This window comes from Mastomys coucha, unplaced genomic scaffold, assembly GCF_008632895.1.
Source record: "Mastomys coucha isolate ucsf_1 unplaced genomic scaffold, UCSF_Mcou_1 pScaffold20, whole genome shotgun sequence".
NCBI lineage: Eukaryota > Metazoa > Chordata > Mammalia > Rodentia > Muridae > Mastomys > Mastomys coucha.
Genome location: NW_022196903.1, coordinates 47110508 through 47132369, shown reverse-complemented (window position 1 = coordinate 47132369; position 21862 = coordinate 47110508). Strand labels below are relative to the sequence as shown.

At 48.5% G+C, this 21862-nt stretch overlaps 1 protein-coding gene and 1 long non-coding RNA gene across 9 annotated transcripts in view; one reads left to right on the top strand and one right to left on the bottom strand.

Moving 5' to 3' along the window:
* Positions 1-19300, top strand: part of Hoxa3 (homeobox A3) — a 44452-nt gene extending 25152 nt beyond the window's left edge. For 2 of the 8 annotated variants that reach the window (XM_031381909.1, XM_031381912.1), the window contains 3 exons: positions 4545-4627; positions 15575-16223; positions 17616-19300. In XM_031381909.1, the coding sequence (XP_031237769.1) occupies positions 15695-16223; positions 17616-18421 (1335 nt within the window). In that variant the 5' untranslated portion in view covers positions 4545-4627; positions 15575-15694 and the 3' untranslated portion in view covers positions 18422-19300. The other 6 variants (XM_031381911.1, XM_031381910.1, XM_031381913.1 and 3 more) reach the window with 6 other exon arrangements.
* LOC116098922 lies at positions 14290-15538 on the bottom strand. The gene is made up of 2 exons (XR_004121998.1): positions 15334-15538; positions 14290-14738 (listed from the first exon to the last, which is right to left on the bottom strand). It is a non-coding gene; the product is annotated as an uncharacterized LOC116098922 (long non-coding RNA).
* Positions 19301-21862: the final 2562 nt, after the last annotated feature.

Sequence of the window (21862 nt, the reverse complement as noted above, 5' to 3'; positions counted from 1 at the left end):
TCATACAATAAATACTTCTTTGTAATTCAACAGCAATTCTGAAAGGCATTCTCTGGGAAAAGTCTTTGGAGGAGGGAGGGATCTTATAAATAATGCTTTCTCTCAGGCAAATAGGCAGCATTTTGGATATATATATATATATGCATATATATATATACACATGTACACATATATGTATACATATATGTGTACATGTGTATATATATATATATATCTCACTCAGTGGATATTGAGTATCAAGCCACAAAACCTCAATATTTTTTCAACTCAGATTTTCATCACATAAGGCAAATTCTTGTTTTTCTCCTCAGTGGGGAAGGAGGGATCTGAAAGATTCACTGGCTTCCTAGAGACCATGGTAGGCAGGGCAGCTCTCATTTGCCCATTCAGAAAGGGAAGTGAGGGCCAAGGCTACTTTTTTCCTGCTAGTTTGGGATGAGGTAGCATTTTTTGCATTGACAATTGATAGTGTTGGTGTTTTGTAAAACCAGGATTATTGAAAATGCTACAAATAATTATACCATCTCTTCATAGGAGGTATTCTATTTGTGATTCTGCCTTTAAGGGAGTTTGTTGTAACAGCTTAGAAAATCTCCCTGTGCGACTAAAATCCTTCATTGTCTGCCCTTTGTCAGGGCGACCATAAGAGTTCACCGAGAGGACAAATTTTCTATCTCATTAATTGTTTTTTTTTTTTTTTTTTTAAAGCAAACCTACTAGTCCTTCAAACCCTTGACCTTTAAAGACAGTATTTTGTGTAAGCTGTACCGGTCTCTTCCCAAGACGACCCCTGCGCATGCTCTTCTGTTCCCCCACCTTTATTTCCCCTCTCCCCTCAATACACACGTATCCAGTTTAGTCACAGAGCCAAGCTGTGCATGACTCTGGAGAGAAAAGTTTTGTCAACATCTGAAATCAACCTAAATCGGATAGGAGACACTTTAATGGTCACAGTTTGAATTAAGTACTTAACACTCTCCCCCTTGAAGAAAAATGGCAGTTTGCAGGCCCTTTTTGCTAGTTTTGCTGAAATCTATGATATACCCGGTGTTTTATTACAGCAGGAATTCATCTGTGACAGGCATAGTGGAGTACTTAATACCCAGGATAGAGCTCATGGGAAGATTACTCAGATATATGGGTGGGCCCGCTCACACTGATTGTCTTTATACCAGCAATCCTGGGGTGCCCTAGTCCCTCTCTTTCTCCCATGTCTCCTGGGCACCTCTGTTCCCCCAGCTCTCACACTGTGCTGCTGTCCCCTGCTGCTTTCCCTCCAGCAGTTCCAACAGAGAAACAGATCAGCAGCAGCAGCAGCAGCAGCAGCAGCAGCAGCAGCAGCAGCAGCAGCAGCAGCAGCAGCAGCAGCAGCAGCCCTTTAGAGTGGAAGGAGAGACACCTCAAAGAATAAATGTGGCAAAAGAATAACTTCTGGCTTCTCATCCCTGTGAGTGGGTTTTGTACAAGCAAAGGACTTCACCATCATTCTATTGATGCCTGCATATATAAATGCAGATATATATACTCCTGCAAGGAAGAACTCAGGCTCGGCCTTTCCCAACTGCTGTTCCTGGCATCCCTTTCCTATATTTTACACTGGATCAAGTAAAATAAAACAAAATTGCTTTGCTCCTCAAAAAGGTACCTCGAAGAGAATAGTATGTGTGAGGCAGTGGGGGCACACACCTTTAATCCCATTACTTGGGAGGCAGAAGCAGGTGGATCTCTGAGTTTGAGACCAGCCTGGTCTACAGAGCAAGTTCCAGGAGAGCCAGGGTGACACAGAGAAACCCTGTTTTGAAAAAAACAAAAACAAACAAGCAAACAACAACAACAATAAAGAGGATGGTATGAAAATCAGAGGAGGGAGAGGAGGAAGACATGGGCTAGTACCAGGAGGTGTCAGGAAACCTTCTGATCTGTAGCCTCTACCTTGGAACTTCCAATCTGAAGGAGACCTTAAGTATTCATGATGAAAGGAGTCCACTTTGCTTCAATTGTCTCAGTTTACAAGAGAGGACACTGAAGCAGTAGAATGACTCTTAAAGTTCCCTATGGTAAGGAGCATGTATGTTGTAGAGCCTTTGGCATCACTCTGGATGGACAGAAGTGCATAGGCATCTTTCTGCTGAAGGCATTATTCTGCTTTCATTGGGGATAAACAAGAATAGAGGGATGGGCATATATGTATCTAGGCTTCTGCTGATGTGTAGGGCCACACAGGTGTGTGTATAGTCTAAGAATGGATGTATCATTAAACCTGCCCTGGGAGAGTATGTAACTAAATCATCCTCTCTTGGTATTCAAGAAGGTGGGTTGAGCACTGGGTTCAGGTGAGGGATGTCTGGTACTTTATGGGGCTAGTAACCCCAGCCTGACTAATTCTGCTGTGCTCAACCTAGCACTTCCATGCTGTTCCCTTTTAGGGCAAGGGTGGCTGTGTTCTGGAGGCCTGAGGAACAAAAAAGCCAACTATGGGCTTTGGATGCAACTGACAAAGGTGTAGCGCCTGTCAGAGTAGAAGGAGATATTGAAATTGTGATCATTTGTGGTCATGTGACTCGTTAAATAATTAATGCAGATCATCAGGAATGGATCTGAGTCGTCAGGGCCGCACTTCTAGGAATGAATCTCTCAGTAGTGAGACTCCAACTTCCTATTTGATTTTTTCAATACACACACCTTCAGATTTATCTCCAAAGGCGTTTAACTCCTTCAGGAGAGCTAGCAAGAGCCCTTCAACGTGGAGAACAGAGCTGTTTGGCGATCACCGGGTCAAAGGCTTTCTTGCAAGATTGCTGGAAGTCCAGGGAGGCTCTGTGTCCAGGGAAATGTGAGTTCCGGCTCAGACTTTTTTTTTTTTTGCGGTCATATCCTGGTTTTGGTGATGAAGTGGGACAGAAGCGCAGACAGTTGGTAATGTTCTGATTCACGCTGGGGAAGGCTTCAGAGATACTACAGGAGGAGCACGAGGCTTTGTTCAATTTTTCCCAGCGTTCATAAATCACCAGCGCTAGGCTAGCGAGGAAGCAAGTAGACGCCAAAAAACACAGAGAGGCCACAACGGCTGCAGCCATCGCAGAGCGAGAGACTCTCCGTGAGAGCAGCGTCTCTCTGTGACTCATTAGTCTGAAGGATTTATGGGGAACAGGAACCATGAATATTAGACTTGAGAATAAAAAAGATAGCAACAACAATAATAATCATAATAATTACAGTGCTCCTAAGCGTTGTGCTTGTGATGGTAGTGGTGGAGGAGGAGAAAGAGGAAGAGGAGGAGGAGGGGATAACGGGAAGGGGGAGGGTGAGAACCAGGGCACCCTTTCTGGATGAAGTTGAGTAGTTCGGAGCAGCTAGGCCCCACCCTGATCAGGATCACACCAGGAGACCCAAGGCCAGGGGGCTCTCCCCTGGAAGAGTAGGAGTTTGACAAGACAATGGGGTCCAGAGTGGATGCTGGCACTAAGCACCCTTGTGTAGGGTAAAGGCTGAGGGTGGGGTTGTGGCAGAAGGCAGCTGCCAGTTTGCTGCTACCCCTCAGCATTCTAGGAGGCTCCCAAGCCAAGAGTCAGGCGACTCCCCAGCTTCTTGGTGGTTCTTTGCTGTCAGCCAGATTTCATAGGTGTAGGATCAACCCACACCGGGCTGGTTTGGAGCAGGCTGGCAGGTGGGGAGTGAGTAGTTTAGGGTCAGGGATATAGAAGCAAGAGTCCTGCAGTCTCAGCAGAGGACTAACAAGCTGGTACCATTCTCTGCCATTTCCTGATGCCAGAAAGCTATTTGGAGGCACCTTTCCTGGTTAGCAGGAAAGGAGGTGTTGAAATGGGGAGGCATGAGGCTGGGGTGGGTGGGTGCTCGCCCAGGTATGGCTGGTATTTATTGTCCAGCACTTTGGTCTTGCTTGGTTTCTAGCAGCAGGAGTTGGTTTAGTTTTAGTGACTGGGCATTGCTCTAGTCCTGCAAGCCCACCAGGACCAAGAAACAGCTAGCCCCAGCACTTGGGTAAATCAGAGGACAAAACCTCCCAATACTGCCTCCGATCTATGGGCTGAGCAGGGGTCTGATTTCCCGCCAACAGAAATGAACGCTGTTAGTGAGGTTTCAGCAGGGTCTGATTGAATGCTTCCAGACAAGGCTTCCCATTGTTTGCAAAAGAAAATAAAGCTTGCGTTCACATTCCCCAAGCTGGGGTATGTCCAGAGCTCCGCCACTGGATCCAGCATCACCAGCAAAGCTGTCTTATTCTTCCCTCCCTCTGATTCATCCCCCACCCCCAAAAGCTATACAAAAGGAAAATAAGATTGTGGGTGCAGAGATGGAGTACATATTTGTTTTACAAAAATAAATCACCATCTTCGGGCCATTTGTAGACTGGAATATTTCGAGCTATGAGTGCATCTCATGGACCAGTGCCCTGGCGACAACTCCAAGTCCGCGTCACCCTGGGGCCACCCTGGCGCCCACACAGGATACAATTCTAACTCCAGTCTTCATTCCCTTCCCTCACAGCCACTATTCACCCTCTGGTGTTTATTTGTCTGCAGAGTGCCTGGACACTGGGAAAAAAGAGTCCCTGAGCACCTGGAACTGGAGACCATTCCTGGTTCAGATTTAAACATCTTTGGAGGTAAGTGTTGCACCAAACTCTTCCCCAGGCTTGGGACTTTGCACCAGGAGGCTGGGAGAAGTGTACCGCCCCTGCTCCTGGCAGCTAGAGCTGGTTGAAAGAGGTTTGGTCAATATTTAACTTTAGCAGAGTTTGGAGCTGGGCTCCCGGAGGAGGGCTGGAGGACCGTGTGCGTGCGTGCGTATGAGGCAGACAAAGAGCAGGCTCCAAAGCCTGCAGTAGGCAGAGAGTGCAGAAGCAAAAGATGAGGTAGGGAGAGCCTGAGGGGGTGTGTTGGTGTCTTCCTACAAGCCCCAAACAGACCACTACACCCAGCTGTAAACCAAAAGCTAGCAGGGCCCAGGGCATCAAGGCCCTACAATGTGGGCTGTGGCTGAGGACGCTGGAGGCTGTGAGTTTGGAGGCTGCCAGCCAGTCCCAGCTCTGGGTTGAGAAAACTTGTCTCCACCACCTGCATTTTCTCTGGCCCCTCTGCAGTCTTTCCAGTGCATAGGCCTTGCAGAGTCTACCCCAGTCTCTTCTCAGAGTAGACCCACAATGCTTCCCACAGCAAAAGCCCAGATCCTCTATGTCTGAATGTTTTCTTTTTTCTTTTTCTGTTTGAAGCAAGGGGAAAACTCTTTAAAATTCTTTTCAAGTTCTGGCTTAATTTGTTCTCTTAGTTTGAGATGCAGGGAGGTAATTACTGTGGTTTATTACCTTGTAAAAGAGCCATAAATTACAGGCCTGTTTGGGGGAGGGGCTACTGGAATAGCTCTCAGAAGCTTGGTATGCACAGATGAATTTGCTTTGTTCTTTCAAGGGTTAATTTTCTTCTTCTTGTGCTGGGAATGGAACCCAGGGCCTCTGAGTTTACTGGGCAAGCAAGCACTCTATAATTGAGCTATGAGGTATCTCCAACTCAGGGATTGCTTCTTAAAACAACAACTACAACAATAACAAACTTTTCAGATTTTGTTTTTTGTTTCCTAGGTCTAAATCTTTCCTAAAATTTTCTCCCCAGAAAGATAACAGATTGTTAATCAATTCCAACATGCTACTCAGCAGTGCTCTAAGGCTGGGATGTGGTTTGGGATACAATTATTTTATCAGATAGGAAGTAAGCAGTCTTAGTAATGGTGTTACTTTCTCATCTCTGGGTGTCTGTATGTATCAAGTATAGATGGAACATTTGGGGAACTTACAACTCTGTGATTTGTGTACCTGCAAATAACAGGACAATTGTCAATATTAAAAGTTACAGGAGCATAACATGATATACACATCCACTTGTGTCTAGAGAGCTTGGAGTCCATTTGTACTACAGTTGCACCCACAGGAAATAACTCATGTTAAATAAAGATTTATCATTTGAGTATAGTTTTGATAGAGAAATCAGATTGCAGTGTTTGAGTACAGATATAGCTAATCTGCCAACAGCCAGGCAAATATTGACTAATGGTCTGCATGCTCAGTCACCTGCTCCTTCCAAGCCAACTTTCCCTCAATTTGGCTCTGGTTGCCTGGCTCACAGCATGGGTGCTCAGCCCTGGCAGAGTGGGAGGAGTGGGAAGGGGCTAGTGACTTTCCCACTGTCCACCCCCAGTTTTGCTTCAGCCGCTGGGTCCCTGTGTGGGCTGCCTAACCTAAGCTGTTTTTTTTTTCCTCATAAGTTAAATTTCTTTTGACGTCCTTGGATTTCTTTCCCCTTCTCAGCCCCACCCCCATCAATCTTTAATGTTAATTGTTAAGCAGCAGTTGGGGCATCAGTGAGTATGTTGGTGACACAGAGGCTCCAGCATGGGACTGAGATGCCAATGGGCCTCAATGAAGTCAAGCCACTTCTCTGAGACAGCACCAGAGTCTGCTACTATTGATTTATGGCCTTCAGGGTTTCAGTTTGCTTGAAACTGTTGAAAGAGTTAAGGGGGCTCTTCTCATCTAGGAACCAATGCCTCTCCAAAAACCTGGGGGAGGGAGTTGTCAGTGTCTTGGCCATATTTCTAGGTCCCTTTCTATGGTATTTAAAAAGCTGTTTGTGAATGACTGGGGAGTAGGTATCATATGGAGCAGAAGACACAAAAGATGAGTGGATTGAATCCTTGTGGGACAGAAATATATGTTTTAGAAGCCAGCATTTGGTCTGGTTCTTATCTCCCAGACTTGGACCAGGCAGCTTTGGATTCTTACTTTCCAGCTTCTGAGTTAGGTCATGGCTAGGGGAGTTTCTATAGATCTTCTCCCAGCCAGAACCTTGGAAGTGTGATGTTACCAGCTTAGGCTAGTCCTCACTTCCAAGGAGTCAGGTCTCCTTTTTTTTTTTTTAAATCAATGTTGTGATTTGTACACCCTCATCCCTCACAAGATGTACATCCCTCTTTACTTAGTGTCTTAAGTTCTCAACAGACCCCTTTTGAGTCCCTTCTGGAGAGAAAAGCAGGGAGGCTCATACACAGTCTCCTGCAGCTGCTACAACTAAGTACCACACTTAGAGCCAGCTGAAGACTGAGGCCTCAGGAATAAGACTACAGCATTCTCAAAACACTCAAAGTTCAGAAATGAAAGCAGGGAACTTTTTAGATTCCTGTGGAAAAGTTGAGTAGGCAATGTCACCAAACAGAAGGCAAGAGTAGGGGTGGAGACTGGGAGGACAGTTTATTTGTTTTAGCCAGGTTCTACTAAGCAGAACTGGTTCAGGTCAGTTTCAGCTGGTAGAGGTGGAGTTGTCTTAGGGATGAGGGTACAAAACAGTCTGAGGGGAGGGTTTCAGGCTGACTTGTAGGTTAGCACAGGAGACTTCAGTGGCATTCAGCGCTTCCCCCTATTTCAGAGTCAATTAGATCATTTCCTCTTACATTTTTCATCTTTGGAGGCATATAATTTCATGTATCGCTCAGCTATGCGCTGAGGAAATGCATAAGTATGGGTTTGGCTAGGGCATTAGGTCTTTCCAGATTTAGCAAAATCCTGACCCACAACTCTATAGCGGAGCACGGCTTTCCTAGTAGGCTGCCTCTGAACAAAACCAACTGGACTTGGAACAGCGACTTTAACATTTTGTCAGGTAATTATAGGCCTTTGGTTTCATCAGTGGCTGTGGTGTATGGCGTGGGTGTGAGCAAACTCCATACAATTGCAGGCCATAAAGAAGTCTGCTAACTGATCCAGTGACTATCCAGTTATTTCTAGGCTTGGCTCTTGTCTTTTGATATGCTAGTCTGTGGGTCAGAGAAGCCTGGAGGGGGTGGTGATTTGGCATGTTGAATTCAATTTGTCTGTAAAGGGGAGGCCATAGGGAAAGTTAAGTGGACACTAAGAAGACAGACAGCATTGCTGTTCCCTGTGTTTGGAATGTGTGTAAAGAAATGTAAGTGGAGATAAGCGCCTTTGTGTGATATGTATGTGTGTAGGGTACCCCCTCATGCTTCTACTGGTAAGATGGAACTCCAACCCTGGACTGGTTACTGTCCCCTACTTTTCCTCTTGCAAATCTAAATGTTCTGCTTGGAAGCCTGGTTCCTTCAGTGATTCCCTATTTCAAATAAAAGGATTTAAGTTGACGTATGACCACGTGAGCACATAATACTGCACATTATTGTGGTATTTGGAGCGGAGACCAAGGCAGGCTTCGTCTGCGATTACGTTTTCTAGGTTCTCTTTAGAGTGAGAGCTTTTTCCCCCACCCCCCACGCACCCACCTCCTCCTTCTCCGTCTCCTTCCCCTTCTCCGGAGCAAGCGAGCGCTCTTCCAGCGGTTTGCAGTTTTCAGCTCTCATGGAGCAGTTCTGGGCAAGCTAGCCGATGGGACTCCCGGCCACACCAGGAGGATGGGATTTATTTTAAGGTATTTCCTCTGATTGTTCATATCTAGGGTGAGTTATGGCTGTGGGAGACAGAGGTCAGGCAAGGAGGAGACCCTGGATCATGCACAGGACCCTCACCCTCCGTCTTCCTTTGTTTCTGTTTTAGAACTGAAAGCATTTGAAAGATTCCCAGTCTCTGGTGAAAGCTCCTCAGACCCTGAGTTTAATTCCCTGGAAAGTATTGTGGGGTGTAAAGGAGAAGGCACTTGGGGGCTACAAGATGGGCCTGGTAGTCTCTAGTATTAGGATTGCTTTGTCCCACTGCAACCTGAAGGGCTGAAGTCCCAGGAGCTAAGCTCCAGACTGAGGGAGGATTCTCTCAGGCCGCAGAGGTGGCTGGAAGCTGTGGTTAGGAGAGGTGGCCAGCAAGAAGCTAGAAGGGCCAGACCTCATGACAAAGGTGGGGGCCAGTAGCCGAGAAGGGGAGTCTCTCTCCATTTGGCCAGTGTCTGCTGAACAGGATGGAGGGGTTAGGGCTGACCTGAGCAGCCTGAGCAAATGGAAGAGGAAAATCAATGAGGAAAATGTGCAGACACACTGCCATTTTATTGATGATGCTTCCAGCCACTTCGTTCAGTGCTGGGTGGCGGGGGGGGGGGGGGGGGGGGGGGGGGGGGCAGAGTTCCCCATGCCAGACCCAGTGAGTCCAACCTGGAAGACATGCCATTGTTTCCAGAGCAATAGCTGCCTGGGAGGGATGGAGAGAGGCAGCTCAGACCTAAGAGAAGCGTGGGGTGCTGGTGAGCATGCCAGCTGCCTGGAGGTTTGGTTGGTGTGGTTTGCAGAAGGAGTCTGGGACTCAGTTTGGGCTCCCACCAGTGTTTTGGGGGTTGGGTGCTTTCTGTACACCCTAAGCCAGCCCCGAGAGTTAAAGAACCGGCCTATGTGCCCAAGATTGGAGAGAATTCTGTAGCTGTAGTCCTCAGCAAGCAGAGGCAAATGTTTCTACTCCCTGAAAGGGAGCTAGTGTGGAGGGAGATTAGTTAAACCGTTCCCCTCCAAAGTACTGCCCAGGCTGGGGCTACTTGGGCTTGGGGGGGGGGCCTTCTGCTCCTGGGAAGAGGGAAAGTCTTTGGAAAGGTGGAAGAAATTGGTCTTTACTTTGCTCCTTGAAGCAGATAAAGGGATCCCTGTGAGATGTTAGGAATCAAATTTGTCTTCTTTAATTTAAAAAAAAAATCATATTCCTTTATTTAAAAAAAAAAAATCAAACCAGGCTTCTTCGATTTGAGTGAGATTTACTTCCCCAGGCAGGACGGATTCTGCCCTCCCTCATGCCGACCTCGGTGGTAACTGTGCTTAACTGAGGCCATTTCAAGTGCTCTAAAACACCCCTTGGAAATAAAATGTAAGCTTTAATTGCTGTTCAATTACTTGTCAGCATTTCATATGATTTATGACCCAGTTCTGGTGCATTTTTGACCCAGTTAAAGACTCATAAATAATATAGTTTCACTAGAAAGAAGGAGAAGAGGAGGAAAGGTTTGTTAGAGGCATCTTTTTATTGTGGCTTCAGTGCCGGCAAGAGAATAAATATCTAACAACAGACTCTACAAGCTGGTTCTGTATAAAAAGCATGCACAGTCAGAAGCCAATAACTGCTTCCATAGAGCACAGTTGTTTTTTTCTCCCCTCCCAGGGAAGAGCTAAAGCCACTCGGGTTATGGTCAAAAGATTAGCTGTTAGAGAGACTGGTCCCCTCAAGTGCCAGCCTCATCTTCTTACCGGCCAGCATATTTCCTCAATACCCTCCCTCCCCATCTTTGGATTTTAATGATACTTCTTGCCAAAAGTTACTCCTCACCTTCCTCCCCGGTTTGCACAGAGAGCCTTGGAGCGGTGAGCCGCCCTCAGAGATGGGCAGGACACCCCTTGGATGGCAGAAAGGTTCCTTCAGGCACCTTCGTTGCTCCAAGTACTCCTCTGTGCCTGAGAAAATGCTTCTTCTGGTCCCTCTGGAAATCATGGGACTTAGAGAAGATGGGGAAGGAAGCTCACGGATGCTGAGCAAAGAAAATCTTGGTGGTTTTGGAGAAGCTGTGTGAACTGCGGGATTAGCCTGGAAAGCGGCAGTGAGCAATTTCTAGAGGTGGAAATCAAATAGCGTGTCTTCAATCACAACACAGTAGCAAGCCGACAAAACCCTGCTAATATAAATTATTAATTTTAATAATCTCGCCTATGCTTGCTCCAAAACCAGCCTTTTAGATTTCAGATGAAGGCCAGGGGTACCAGCAATCTATATGCCAGGACGCCAGATCCGCGTATAGAAATCAGAGCTCTCTTTTGCCGACTGGGGCCCACCACCCAGAGCTACCTGGGCGCTAGCCCAAGGCGCGTGGAAGCCCTGGTCTGAGCTGAGCTCTCACCCGAGCTCTCCCGCGGCTCCTGCAACTCCTCTGCTCCGGCCTGGTCCTGGCGCTTGGGCTGCTAGGTTTGGTTTGGTGGAGCCGGAAAGGTATGCGTTGCATACGCCCTAGCCCTTTGCTCCACCGCTCTCAGCCCCCTTGGACCAGACAGTCCACTCCTAGGTCTGGTTCTCACGGCCTTCCCTGCAGCTGGCTTAGCTGAGAAGGCGGTGAGAGTCGCGTCAGCAGTTTGGAGGAGAAAGTGCGGGTTGATTATTGACCCACGCCTTCTTTCTTCAAATGCCACATCCGACCCTGAGGGTTTGAAGAGAAAATGCCGCCGAGCGGATTTTTTTGCGGCCGGCTCTCACCTCCTACACGTCCAGGACTCTTCCCTTTCAAGTTGCGCCGCTGCAATCTGCCATAAGGAGCAAGTGTTTGCTGTTTTGTGCTCTGTTTACAGCTTTGGGGAGCCGAGTCATAAATCTTGCCCAGCCATAAATGACAAAAACCATTGGTATGCATGAGGCCACCCTGGCCCAGAGTGCTTTTTGATTTCTCCCTTTCCCCCCTGGCTTTCTTTTTGCTCTAAGGTGACACTTTGGCTCCCTGACAGTTTAAACATACTACTTATATTTTTAACACCTTCCTTTGAGAAGGACCCTCGTTGACGCCTCGGAATTGCACGAAAGCTCCATTTCTCTCCTTTTTTTTTTCCCCCTTTGGAGGAGTTTGTTTCTGAAGCTGGGAAGCTGAGCGGGGCATTGGGAATGATCCCATCCTCTTTAACGATGTGGCATACTACCAAGCAAATTTAGGCTTTTGTTCAACCCAGCAAAAGGAAGGCCATTCAACTAATTAGGGGGTGAAATATCTTGGATGTCCATTTGTGTTGGTGTCAGAGCCTTAGCTATCTTCCTCGTGGGCTACCTGCTTCCGTGCCCATACTGTGCAATGGGTACACAAGAGATGGAGACTCAAGTTTCTGAGTATCTTTGTGTATACCTGAGCTCAGAGATGTTCATTTTAATGCGAGGACAGTTGTCCATCTCCCCGGGATACTTTCCCTCCGTTAGGCCTAGAAATTTAACCAAAGGCAGTTGACTTGCATTTGAGAAGTGTCTGGAAATAGGCCGTACACCACAGGGACTGTCTTTAGGGTGTTTGTATTGGGAGCGGCAGGTGAAGAAAACTGCCCAAAGTCAGGGCAACTCATTTCTTCTTCTCTTCTCCCCCACCCCCAACCCATGAAAATGTCCATGGCAGGGAATTGCGTGGTTTCTTAGACAGATTCTTAAAAAATAGAACCCCGCAAGAGAGCCCCTTTGTGAGAGCCGTTTGTCCTCATTAGCATAATTTTCCTGGACTTTAGTGACGCCTAGGAAGGAGAGGGAGGGCGTGGGGTGGGGGAGGCCGCCCTCCTCCCGCTGCCGCCGAGCTCGCTCTGCTCCTGTTCCTCCCCTCGCTTCAGCCCCATCCCCCACGCCGGCGCTTCCCTAGCCGCTCTGCTCTCCCCTCCCGCCCGCCCCGGCACCCCTTACCGCACCCCCCGACCGACCCCTGCTCGGCGCAGTATTCATAAGAAACATACCCAAGTCGGTGCCACTAGCCCCGCGGAGCCCGGCCGCGCCAGCGCTTATCTGGGGCCGCGGCCGCGGGTAGGGCGGGGGCGGGCGTGGGGGAGGGGAGGGGAGGGGGTCCAGCCGCCCCAGTCCGCCGGGGGCCAGCCGCCAGAGCAGCCAGCGGTCCGGCTCTCCGCCGAGTCCCGGCCTTGGGGTCTCCCGCCCGCACGCCCGCCCGCACGCCGGCTCGCCGGATGCTGAGGGTCCGTGGCCATCCCGCGCCGAGGGGACCCGGGGCCGCAGCCTGAGCCCGAGCCCGCCGGCGGCCGTCAGAAGTTAAGGTAAGCGGGGCCACCACCGGCCGCTCTCGGCGTTGAATGGTGGAGTGTATGTCTTGGTGATTTATGGCTGCAGACTTAAATCTCGGTTCAAGAAGAGTTCACAAGCCGGAGCTTCCTCGCCGGCAGTGACTGATACCCTCACACTTCAGTTCAGGCCGCGCTCCCATCCCCGCCCCCACTCTCCCCTCTTCCCTAGCCCAGCATCAACTTTTCTGGGTTGGTGAGAGGTGGAGAGAGAGAGGAGTGGGCTGGGAACCGGGGCTTCTACCTCGACGTCCCCTTTCAAACTCGGGTGAGGGAAGCTAAGGGAAGGAGAGGGAGCGGAGTCTGGAGACGTCGAATTTGGGCATACCTTGTGAAGAGACAACAGGGCTTCTTGCATCCAGTACTCAGTTCAGCCTCTTCAACTCGCTTCAGCTCTAGCACCTGGAGGTTATTGTCCAGGATCAGAGCTTTGGGGAGGAATCTCCCTCCACCCTCAGCCCTTGCTTGGGGGGGTACAAAGCAAAGTTTCCTGGCTGGCAAATCTCCAACTTTACTAGACTGAAACTTTGGGGGCTGGAGGGGGCGGGTTGTGTGGACTCCAAGGTGACTGCGGACCTCAAACAATGGGATCTCTGAGTTGAAGTCATATTTTAAGTTTGTGGACGCTGCCCTAGGCACTTTGATTTTAAAGATTTTTTTTTGTTATTTTTACGAGACCATGTTCAGTACAATGGAAAAGGGCTTTAAGCAAGCTGTAGGCTGGTATAGCCTGTGCTAATGGCTTAGAAAGTCACTAGAAATACTGCACGTTCAAAATCAACTTAATTTTGTTTTATCTAATATTTTGCTGTTCAAATGTCTAGAGTAATTTTCTTAACCTGACGTTTACCTTAATTAAGCTTGGTACCTCAAAAATTTATGACAGACGTTAATGCTGCCAAATGTAATGGGAATTGTTTTCAGTGTAAGAACGAGAAAAGTAGACATTAAATTGTAATTCGCTCTTAAATTTTATTTTACCCTTTATTTACTTTTCATGTTGTTATCTGTAACTTCCTAGATATTTCCAAATGGAAACAACACTCAGGCTTCAGGATCATACACAATAATTCTGGATAAGTGCTGCTGTAATTTTTATTGAGGTTCTGGAAAGTTAATTCTGCCTGTTTTCCAGATGTTGACCAGATTGTTGGTTTAATGATGAAATCTAAGGGGGTTCATTATTAAGAACAAAATTATAATCACCCATTGGTGGATGCTTGTTATATATACATACATATATATGTATATATACATATATGTATATGTGCATGTATATACATATATGTATATATATATAAAATATTCCCCTGGTTGACAGCTGATTCTTCTAGAAAAGTTGAACAACTCTGGGATTGAATAGTCAGGGCTTGAAATGTTAACCATTATCTACATAAATTTATTGTTATAGTTTTAATGGTCAGAGGGACTAGCATTCTGAATGTGTGTCTGGGTGTGAACATGTAAGACTTTCAAGGAACTTTTCTTGCTGAGAAATAGAAGTTTACCATGCAGAAGTTGAAAACCAGGAGAACACAGATATCATTTCTATCAAGTACTTTATAAATAAGAGATTTTAAGTTTTTTTTAAAATGTTTTTCTTTACTTAGTATTTCTGAAGCCGGAAAATGGGCCAAATAACAAATATGATCAACAAAAGTATACAAAGATCAGGGAAGTCTGGCAGGAGTTTATGGTTTGTGCTTCCATGCCTCCTCTGGAGCCAAATGACCCCCATACATCAAATTACATAGCAGTTTCTAAGACAGAACCTATTATCGTTAAGTTGGAAGGAGAGTTCAAGCCGTGGTCATGGAGATGAACGCTGGTTTTTCAGGTTCCTGGTGGGTTGTTTTTTCTCTAATCCATCATGTTTTAACAGGTAGGATTTGATAGTTGCCCAGAATAGCAGCACCTCAGAAAATCCGAGGCAGGAGAGTCGGGAACCTCCTGTAACTTTGAAAAAGAGCTTGGGGTGGCTTGTTTCAGATTGCCTGAAAAACAGGGTGGGAGAAAAGGTGTAGAAAGTTACAAGATTTGAGTTGGGACTTGGGACTTGTTCGTGAGAAGACCAACAGCACACACACACACACAGACAGAGACAGAGACAGACAGAGACACAGAGAGAGACTTCTTCCAAAGTTTCCTCTCCCACCCACCCTCTTCTTGACCTTATAGGGTTCATTTGGAGGAGGTTGGTCCTCTTCTCTGAACTAGAACAGGCTAACTGCTTAACAAACTCTGCTTCCAAAGTCTGTCAGGGCAGTTGCCTACTAGTGTGTGTGTGTGTGTGTGTGTGTGTGTGTGTGTGTGTGTGTGTGTGTAAACCTCCTTTGAGAGCTCCAGGAAAAGGCTGTCTAGGAAGGAAGTCTGACCATCCTAGGTCTTTTGGGCAAATATGAATCCTCAAAGGAGGATTGGAGAAAAAAATGACGACTCTGCCCTCTTGAGAGTTCCCCCAAGATCTCAAGAAAGCCTCAGCCTCTACAAAGGGACACCACGGTTTCTTCTGGAAAAGACCCCAACCTAGCCTCCAGACCCTGTCTCATTTTGGACCTCGGCTCCAGAGACCCAGCTTCCAGCCCTTACTGGTTCTGCTGCTCCGCGGAAAAATCCCCCAACTCCAGACGCAAGTTAAGCAAATATTTGTAGCTGCCAGTAAATTCCAGCAGCTTTTTATAGTGCGGCTCCCTGCGCCCGGGGCCACGTCGTGCTGCTAAATATTGCTGACCACTTTTTCTTTTATGGCTTTCATGTCACTTAGCTATTGAGAGTAAGATGGATTTGCGCGGAGCCCTCACCGCGCTGCACTTCTCCCCCCCTCCCTCAGGTCTGCGCGCGGCGGCCATTGGCGGCGGAGTGTCACGTGACCGCGGGGGCGTGCCAATGTGCTCCTTTACGGGTGTCAAGCCCTTGTCAGAGAGTGTGATCACGATCGTGAAACCTCGCGATGCAAAAAGCGACCTACTACGACAGCTCGGCGATCTACGGTGGCTACCCCTACCAAGCAGCCAATGGGTTCGCTTACAATGCCAGTCAGCAGCCATACGTGCCGTCTGCCGCTCTGGGCACCGATGGCGTTGAGTACCATCGACCTGCCTGCTCCCTCCAGTCTCCCGCCAGCGCTGGGGGCCACCCCAAAGCTCATGAGCTGAGCGAAGCTTGTCTGCGCACTCTAAGCGGCCCTTCTAGCCAGCCCCCAGGCCTGGGTGATCCATCTTTGCCTCCACCTCCTCCCCAGGCAGCGCCCCCAGCCCCACAGCCTCCACAGCCCCCACCACAGCCCCCTGCGCCCACCCCTGCAGCTCCTCCGCCTCCCTCGTCTGTCTCTCCCCCTCAAAGTGCCAACAGCAACCCTACCCCTGCCAGCACGGCCAAGAGCCCCCTGCTCAACTCTCCCACCGTGGGCAAACAAATCTTTCCCTGGATGAAAGAGTCAAGGCAGAACACTAAGCAGAAAACCAGCGGCTCCAGCTCAGGTAAATGGATGCCTTTTGGAGGTGGGGCCTCTGGCCATGCTCCAAGCCCCAAGCCACTTCTAGCTATTACCAGCCAGCCTAGGAACAGAGGAACATCTCCAGAAATTTACACACACACACACCAGGGGAAAACAATCTTTCCAGAATGTTTGCTACTTAGGAAGGTGAGAAGGTTTCTGTGTAAGGATCCCTTAGACATAAACCTGACTGAAGTCCCTCTCGAAGGTGGTTTGAGCCTGGTGAAGTTGGAATCCCTCCTTGTTCCAGTGTTGGGAATTCTGACCTCTAGATAGAACCATCTTTAGGACCACTGTCTCTCTAAGCACACAGCTCCTCTTTCTTAGGCAAACAGTGGCATCCTCCCCATACTGAAATGTGGCAGAATAAAAGCAGGCCTAGTCATCACCCAGGTCAGAATCAATGCTTGGTCTATAATCAGAGCCAATGTTTTCTGCAGCAGATGGACTGGCTGCCTTACTTCTGGGAAGGCCTTGCTCAGTCTTAGTACAATGCAGGAGGCAGCCGGGCATACCCTGGGGGAGGGGATTCAGCTTGTCATCCTAATGGGAACCACATGGGGCTTTGGGAACTGGACTGCCATGGGGAACCTTAGCCTCGGGGACTTGGGCTTCCAAGCCTCTTGGTTACTTTGGCCTCTTCCTCTCTGGTTTCCTTTGCTCTCCTCCAGAACTGGTATTTGGGGAGCCAAGGAAGACAGGAGGCACACACACACACACACACACACACACACACACACACACACACGGTGGTCCAGATTGGGGCAGCCCTCATGGTAACATTGAGAACCTCATGACCAAGACTCCTTAAGGGCCTGGGCTACTCTTCCAGAACTAGATAGCTTTGGTGAGGTCTGATCTCCTTTGGTCAGGAGAAGGTCTTGCAGTTTGACAATACTAATCTGTTCATCTCCTCTTGGTAGATATTGAAACTGGTTAACTGAAGCTAATGGCTGATCACTCCCGTCAAACAGGCAGGATGCGTGTATACACTAGGTCTCCCACATTTCAGCGACTGAAGGAATCAAGATAGTGACACCCGTTCACAGGAAGCTTGTTGTCTGATGGGCCAGGAAATAAGCTGGACGAGTAAAATAGAGAGGAAGTTCAGGCCAGCAAGGCAAGCAGGAGGCTCTGCTGCTCTGTCCTCTACTTGAAGAAACCCCTGATTCGCTCCTTAGAGGAAGGAAGGGCAGGCTACCCAGGCTGTTTCCGCACAACCAAGAGAGGACTGCAGCACTGAAGTCCTGCTCCTCTCTGGCCTTGGACAGAGTCTTCCGTGGGGTGAAGAAAGGAGGGGCAGGCCTAGGACTGGGGAGCTAGGCGGGGTCGGTAGCAGCCCCTGACACGGCTCTTCCTCTCTGTGTCCTGGCAGGGGAGAGCTGCGCTGGTGACAAGAGCCCGCCTGGGCAGGCCTCGTCCAAGCGCGCGCGCACTGCGTACACTAGCGCGCAGCTGGTAGAGCTGGAGAAGGAGTTCCACTTCAACCGCTACCTATGCCGGCCCCGCCGAGTGGAGATGGCCAACCTGCTGAACCTCACTGAGCGCCAGATCAAGATCTGGTTCCAGAACCGCCGCATGAAGTACAAGAAAGACCAGAAGGGCAAAGGCATGCTCACCTCTTCTGGGGGCCAGTCCCCAAGTCGTAGCCCTGTGCCTCCCGGTGCAGGAGGATATCTGAATTCTATGCATTCGCTGGTCAACAGTGTCCCATATGAGCCCCAGTCACCCCCTCCTTTCTCCAAGCCCCCACAAGGCGCCTATGGGTTGCCTCCGGCCTCCTACCCTGCTCCCCTGCCCAGCTGCGCTCCCCCACCTCCCCCACAGAAACGCTACACAGCGGCGGGGTCAGGCGCAGGGGGCACCCCTGACTACGACCCGCATGCTCACGGCCTGCAGGGCAACGGCAGCTATGGGACCCCACACTTACAGGGAAGCCCCGTCTTTGTAGGGGGCAGCTATGTGGAGCCCATGAGCAACTCTGGGCCAGCACTCTTTGGCCTAACTCACCTCCCCCACACCACCTCGGCTGCCATGGACTACGGGGGCACTGGGCCGCTGGGCAGCGGTCACCACCATGGGCCGGGGCCTGGGGAGCCACACCCCACCTACACGGACCTTACTGCCCACCATCCTTCTCAGGGAAGAATTCAGGAAGCGCCCAAGCTCACCCACCTGTGATGATGGGCCCAGGGCTGCGAGCCAGGAGAGTTGCCCACCCCACCTTCTTTGGTTTCTTTCCCCTTTTCTTTGTTTTCTGTTCTTCTTGCCTTTCCCTTTTCTCCTCTGCACCCCTCCCTCAGTTTGTTTTCCTTGGTAATGCGTTTTTATAGTTTATGTGACGTAGCAATCTTGGTTGCTGGAAAGGTTGTCAGTATCAGTAGCAACATTTACCACCACCCGTCCTCGTCCTGGTCTCTGGCCCTGATCCTTTACCTTCTCTACTCTTTGATAAGAAACAGGGTATATGAACAAACTTTTTAGTCGAGTTTTCAATGTGAATTTGTTCATACTTTATGGCTCCCGAGAGGAAGCAACTGCGTTTTTTTTTTTAAGTTTTAGTTTTTAAAATTGCACTTCTTGTAATGATCGAGAAAAAGAAATCAAAGGCGCTTTGAAACAGGGACTCCCTGTGCAAAGATGACTAAATGTACGTCTTTCCATGTGTGTGTGCTGGTGAACAGTCAGATTTATTTATATTTTTTGCAAGCATTGAATAGTCTAAGTTTTAAATATTATTTATCCCCATCCGTTCGTATTTATATTAAAGAAATTCTGTACCCTGATTGTTCAGAAGGTTTCTTGAGCCTTTTGTTCAATGGTGTATTGGCATACATATAAAATTTATTTGAAAGGGAAATAAAATTCCTTTATAAAAACCGTAGCAATGCAATAAGAACAGAGAGGACCCAGAGTTTGAAAATAGTGGTTTAAGTTTGTAACATCCGGCAAAACTGAAGCTAAAAATGCTAGATTTGTTTTAAGAGTTTTACATTCCTTGCTGCTCACATTCTGAGAAACAAAACAAAAAAAAATAAATAAAGTTTTTATTCTGATTACGATCCGTGTCAAAAGGGATTCTTTGACTGGAGACCGGTCTCTGCGTTAAGTTCAGGCGAACTGGCAGCGGCTGCCGCAGCACCGAGACTCCGGCGTGCGGCCTGGCTCGGCGTCTGCCTTGGAAGCTCAGCGAGTTCTGGGGATAGAGGCCGCGGTTTCAAGCGGCTGCGGCCGCTCGGGAAATGCCACGCTACCGGCCCGCTGAGCTGCCTGGTTCCCAGCTGCTGCCCAAGCAGGGCGCCAGGCTGCTGAGTGCCGGGAGGCCTGGCAGAAACAAAGGCGGCTGGCCTGGGGCGCAGCGGGGGGCGCACAGGTGCGGGGCGCCGCGCACCGAGAACCCGGGGCTCCTCTCCATTCCCCTGCACCAAAAGCCCATCGGCCAAGGCCAACTTTGGGAACCGCACAAGGTCTTAAGCTCTTCCCACAAGCTAACGAATTCCGGGTTTCCACTGAGGATGCTTCTCGGTTCATTATCACTCCTGAAGAAGATGGGACGAGGGGAGGGACCTCTAAATTCACCTCAAAAGGGACCGACTCTCCCTTAGGTCTCCAGAAAAAGGACTGAGCTTCATAGAGTCCTCCAGGTCTTCCTTGGACTGGAAGGAATCCCTTCCATGAATCTCAGCATCAAATTCCTCCCGGAATTCAGCATTTGCCATTCTGTGGATTTATTTCCGCTCTTTTTATGGCCCCAGGGGGAGGAGGAGGAGAGAAAGGAGATTGGTATCTTTCTAATAAAAATGCAATTGTACAAGTACTTCTTTCATTTGCTGCTACACAAGCTTAATATTACACTTCCACGTTTGGATTTAAGATGGGATGGCCGCTGACTGGCTGGCAGAGTAAAAGGCAGATACAGCAAAAGGGAAATATTTCCATCTTCAAGATAAGAATTACAGATCCGTGAAGCCAAATCCAGAAAAAGCAAGCTTCACAGCTGCATCCCATCACTGACCCCTCAGAGCTGGAAGTGAATGGCCTGCGTCTGGAGATTGGGGGCATCTGAACCCCCATTCTCTCTGGATTGTATCTTTCAGAGGCAGAAGTGGAAAATGTCGCCATTTTGTTTGCAATCTCGAATATCCATCATCATGGCCTCTACCCACCCACACCCCGGGGCCCAAAGGAAATCCTTAAAAGCAAGAGCTGGAGTCATTTCTGGGTACCTGCTGAGTCCCAGAGAGCAGCATTTAGGAACCCTTTTCATGTTTTGGGAAAATGAAAAATCTCCAGGATACAAAACCAGGCTGCCGCAGAACGCTGGGAGTCTCGCACCAAAGGAGCTTTCCCCACATCTACCCTCCTGCTCTTGATTCCTGCTCTCTTTTGAAAGCTTTTGGCCTGTAGGGAAGTTGGATTTGCTCTCCTCACCCAGATCTCCTTAGGGTGCACACATCAGAAATGCAGAGGCTGGAAAACCAGTCTTTGTGAGAACTGGAGCCTTTTGGGTTGTTGAAACCATGCAGATAACAGTAGCCTTTTTATGTAAGCAGTTTTTAAAAACATGCACAAAATTACCTGGGAAAATAAGGGGCAGCATCAAGGGGAAGAGGTGTATGTGGGTGAACCCCCTGAAATCCTTCCAGAGCTCCCAGCATTTGACCTATGCCTACAAACCTTCCCCTTGGCTTCCTCCTTGCCTAGGGCAGGGACTGTACAGTAAGGAGACTGTAACACTCTTTCCCATATCTTGCCAGTCAAGACATTCATTTTGGCTTTCAAAGAAAAAAAAAATCAACCTCACTCACAGCTTCCTGGCTATTAAAAAGAAATATTTATTAAAATATCTCCAGAGTTAAAGTAATAGATTGGGGGAAGAGCTGAAGGCTGGGCAGTCTTAGAAAAGGGTTTTCTTCCAGATGGCTTTTGAATTAAGGTAGTTGAGAAAGGCGAGAAGCTTTTCACCCACGCAGCCTGACAAAGCCCAGTGCTGTGGGCAGCCCTGCTTTCTAACTTTCCTCTGTCTCTCAATACTTTCTGGTAGAAGCAAATGCCCAAAGCCACCGCCCTTAAATCTGCAAAGCACCTTTCCTGAAAGCAGCCTTAGAACCCTCTCTACTGCCAAAACCCAATCTTTAGAAAGACAAAATTTCCTTGTTTACTTGCGTTTCCTGATCTCCTCTTTGCTCGGCCACATTTGAGCTTGGATAAAGCTTGAAGCTGAGATGTGTTCTTAAGGGCCAGAAGCTGTCAGGGCTTTTGGTGAGCAAGATTGATCGCACCCAGACTTCCTTCAGAGCTTTGTTTGGAATAAAAGCAAGAAAACTGGAAAAACCCTTACATTTTCTAAAATAGCATCTCTATCTGCAAGGCAAGGCTCCGAGCTGGTCAAGGTTGGAGACCACTTTAGAGCTCATTTCCAACCCAAACCCCTTAAATGTTAGCCTCAGAGATGGAGTTCTGCCCTTGCTTCTCGGTTGGCCTTTCGTGTTTTCTGCATAGAATTTTCTCCCCCACCAACCTTTCTCTCCTTGGCCATCAGAATGATTTATTTTCCTGCCACTGATGCCTGCCGGCCTGGGGCATTCTGATCACTTGGTCCATTTCAAAGGAAGAAAAAAA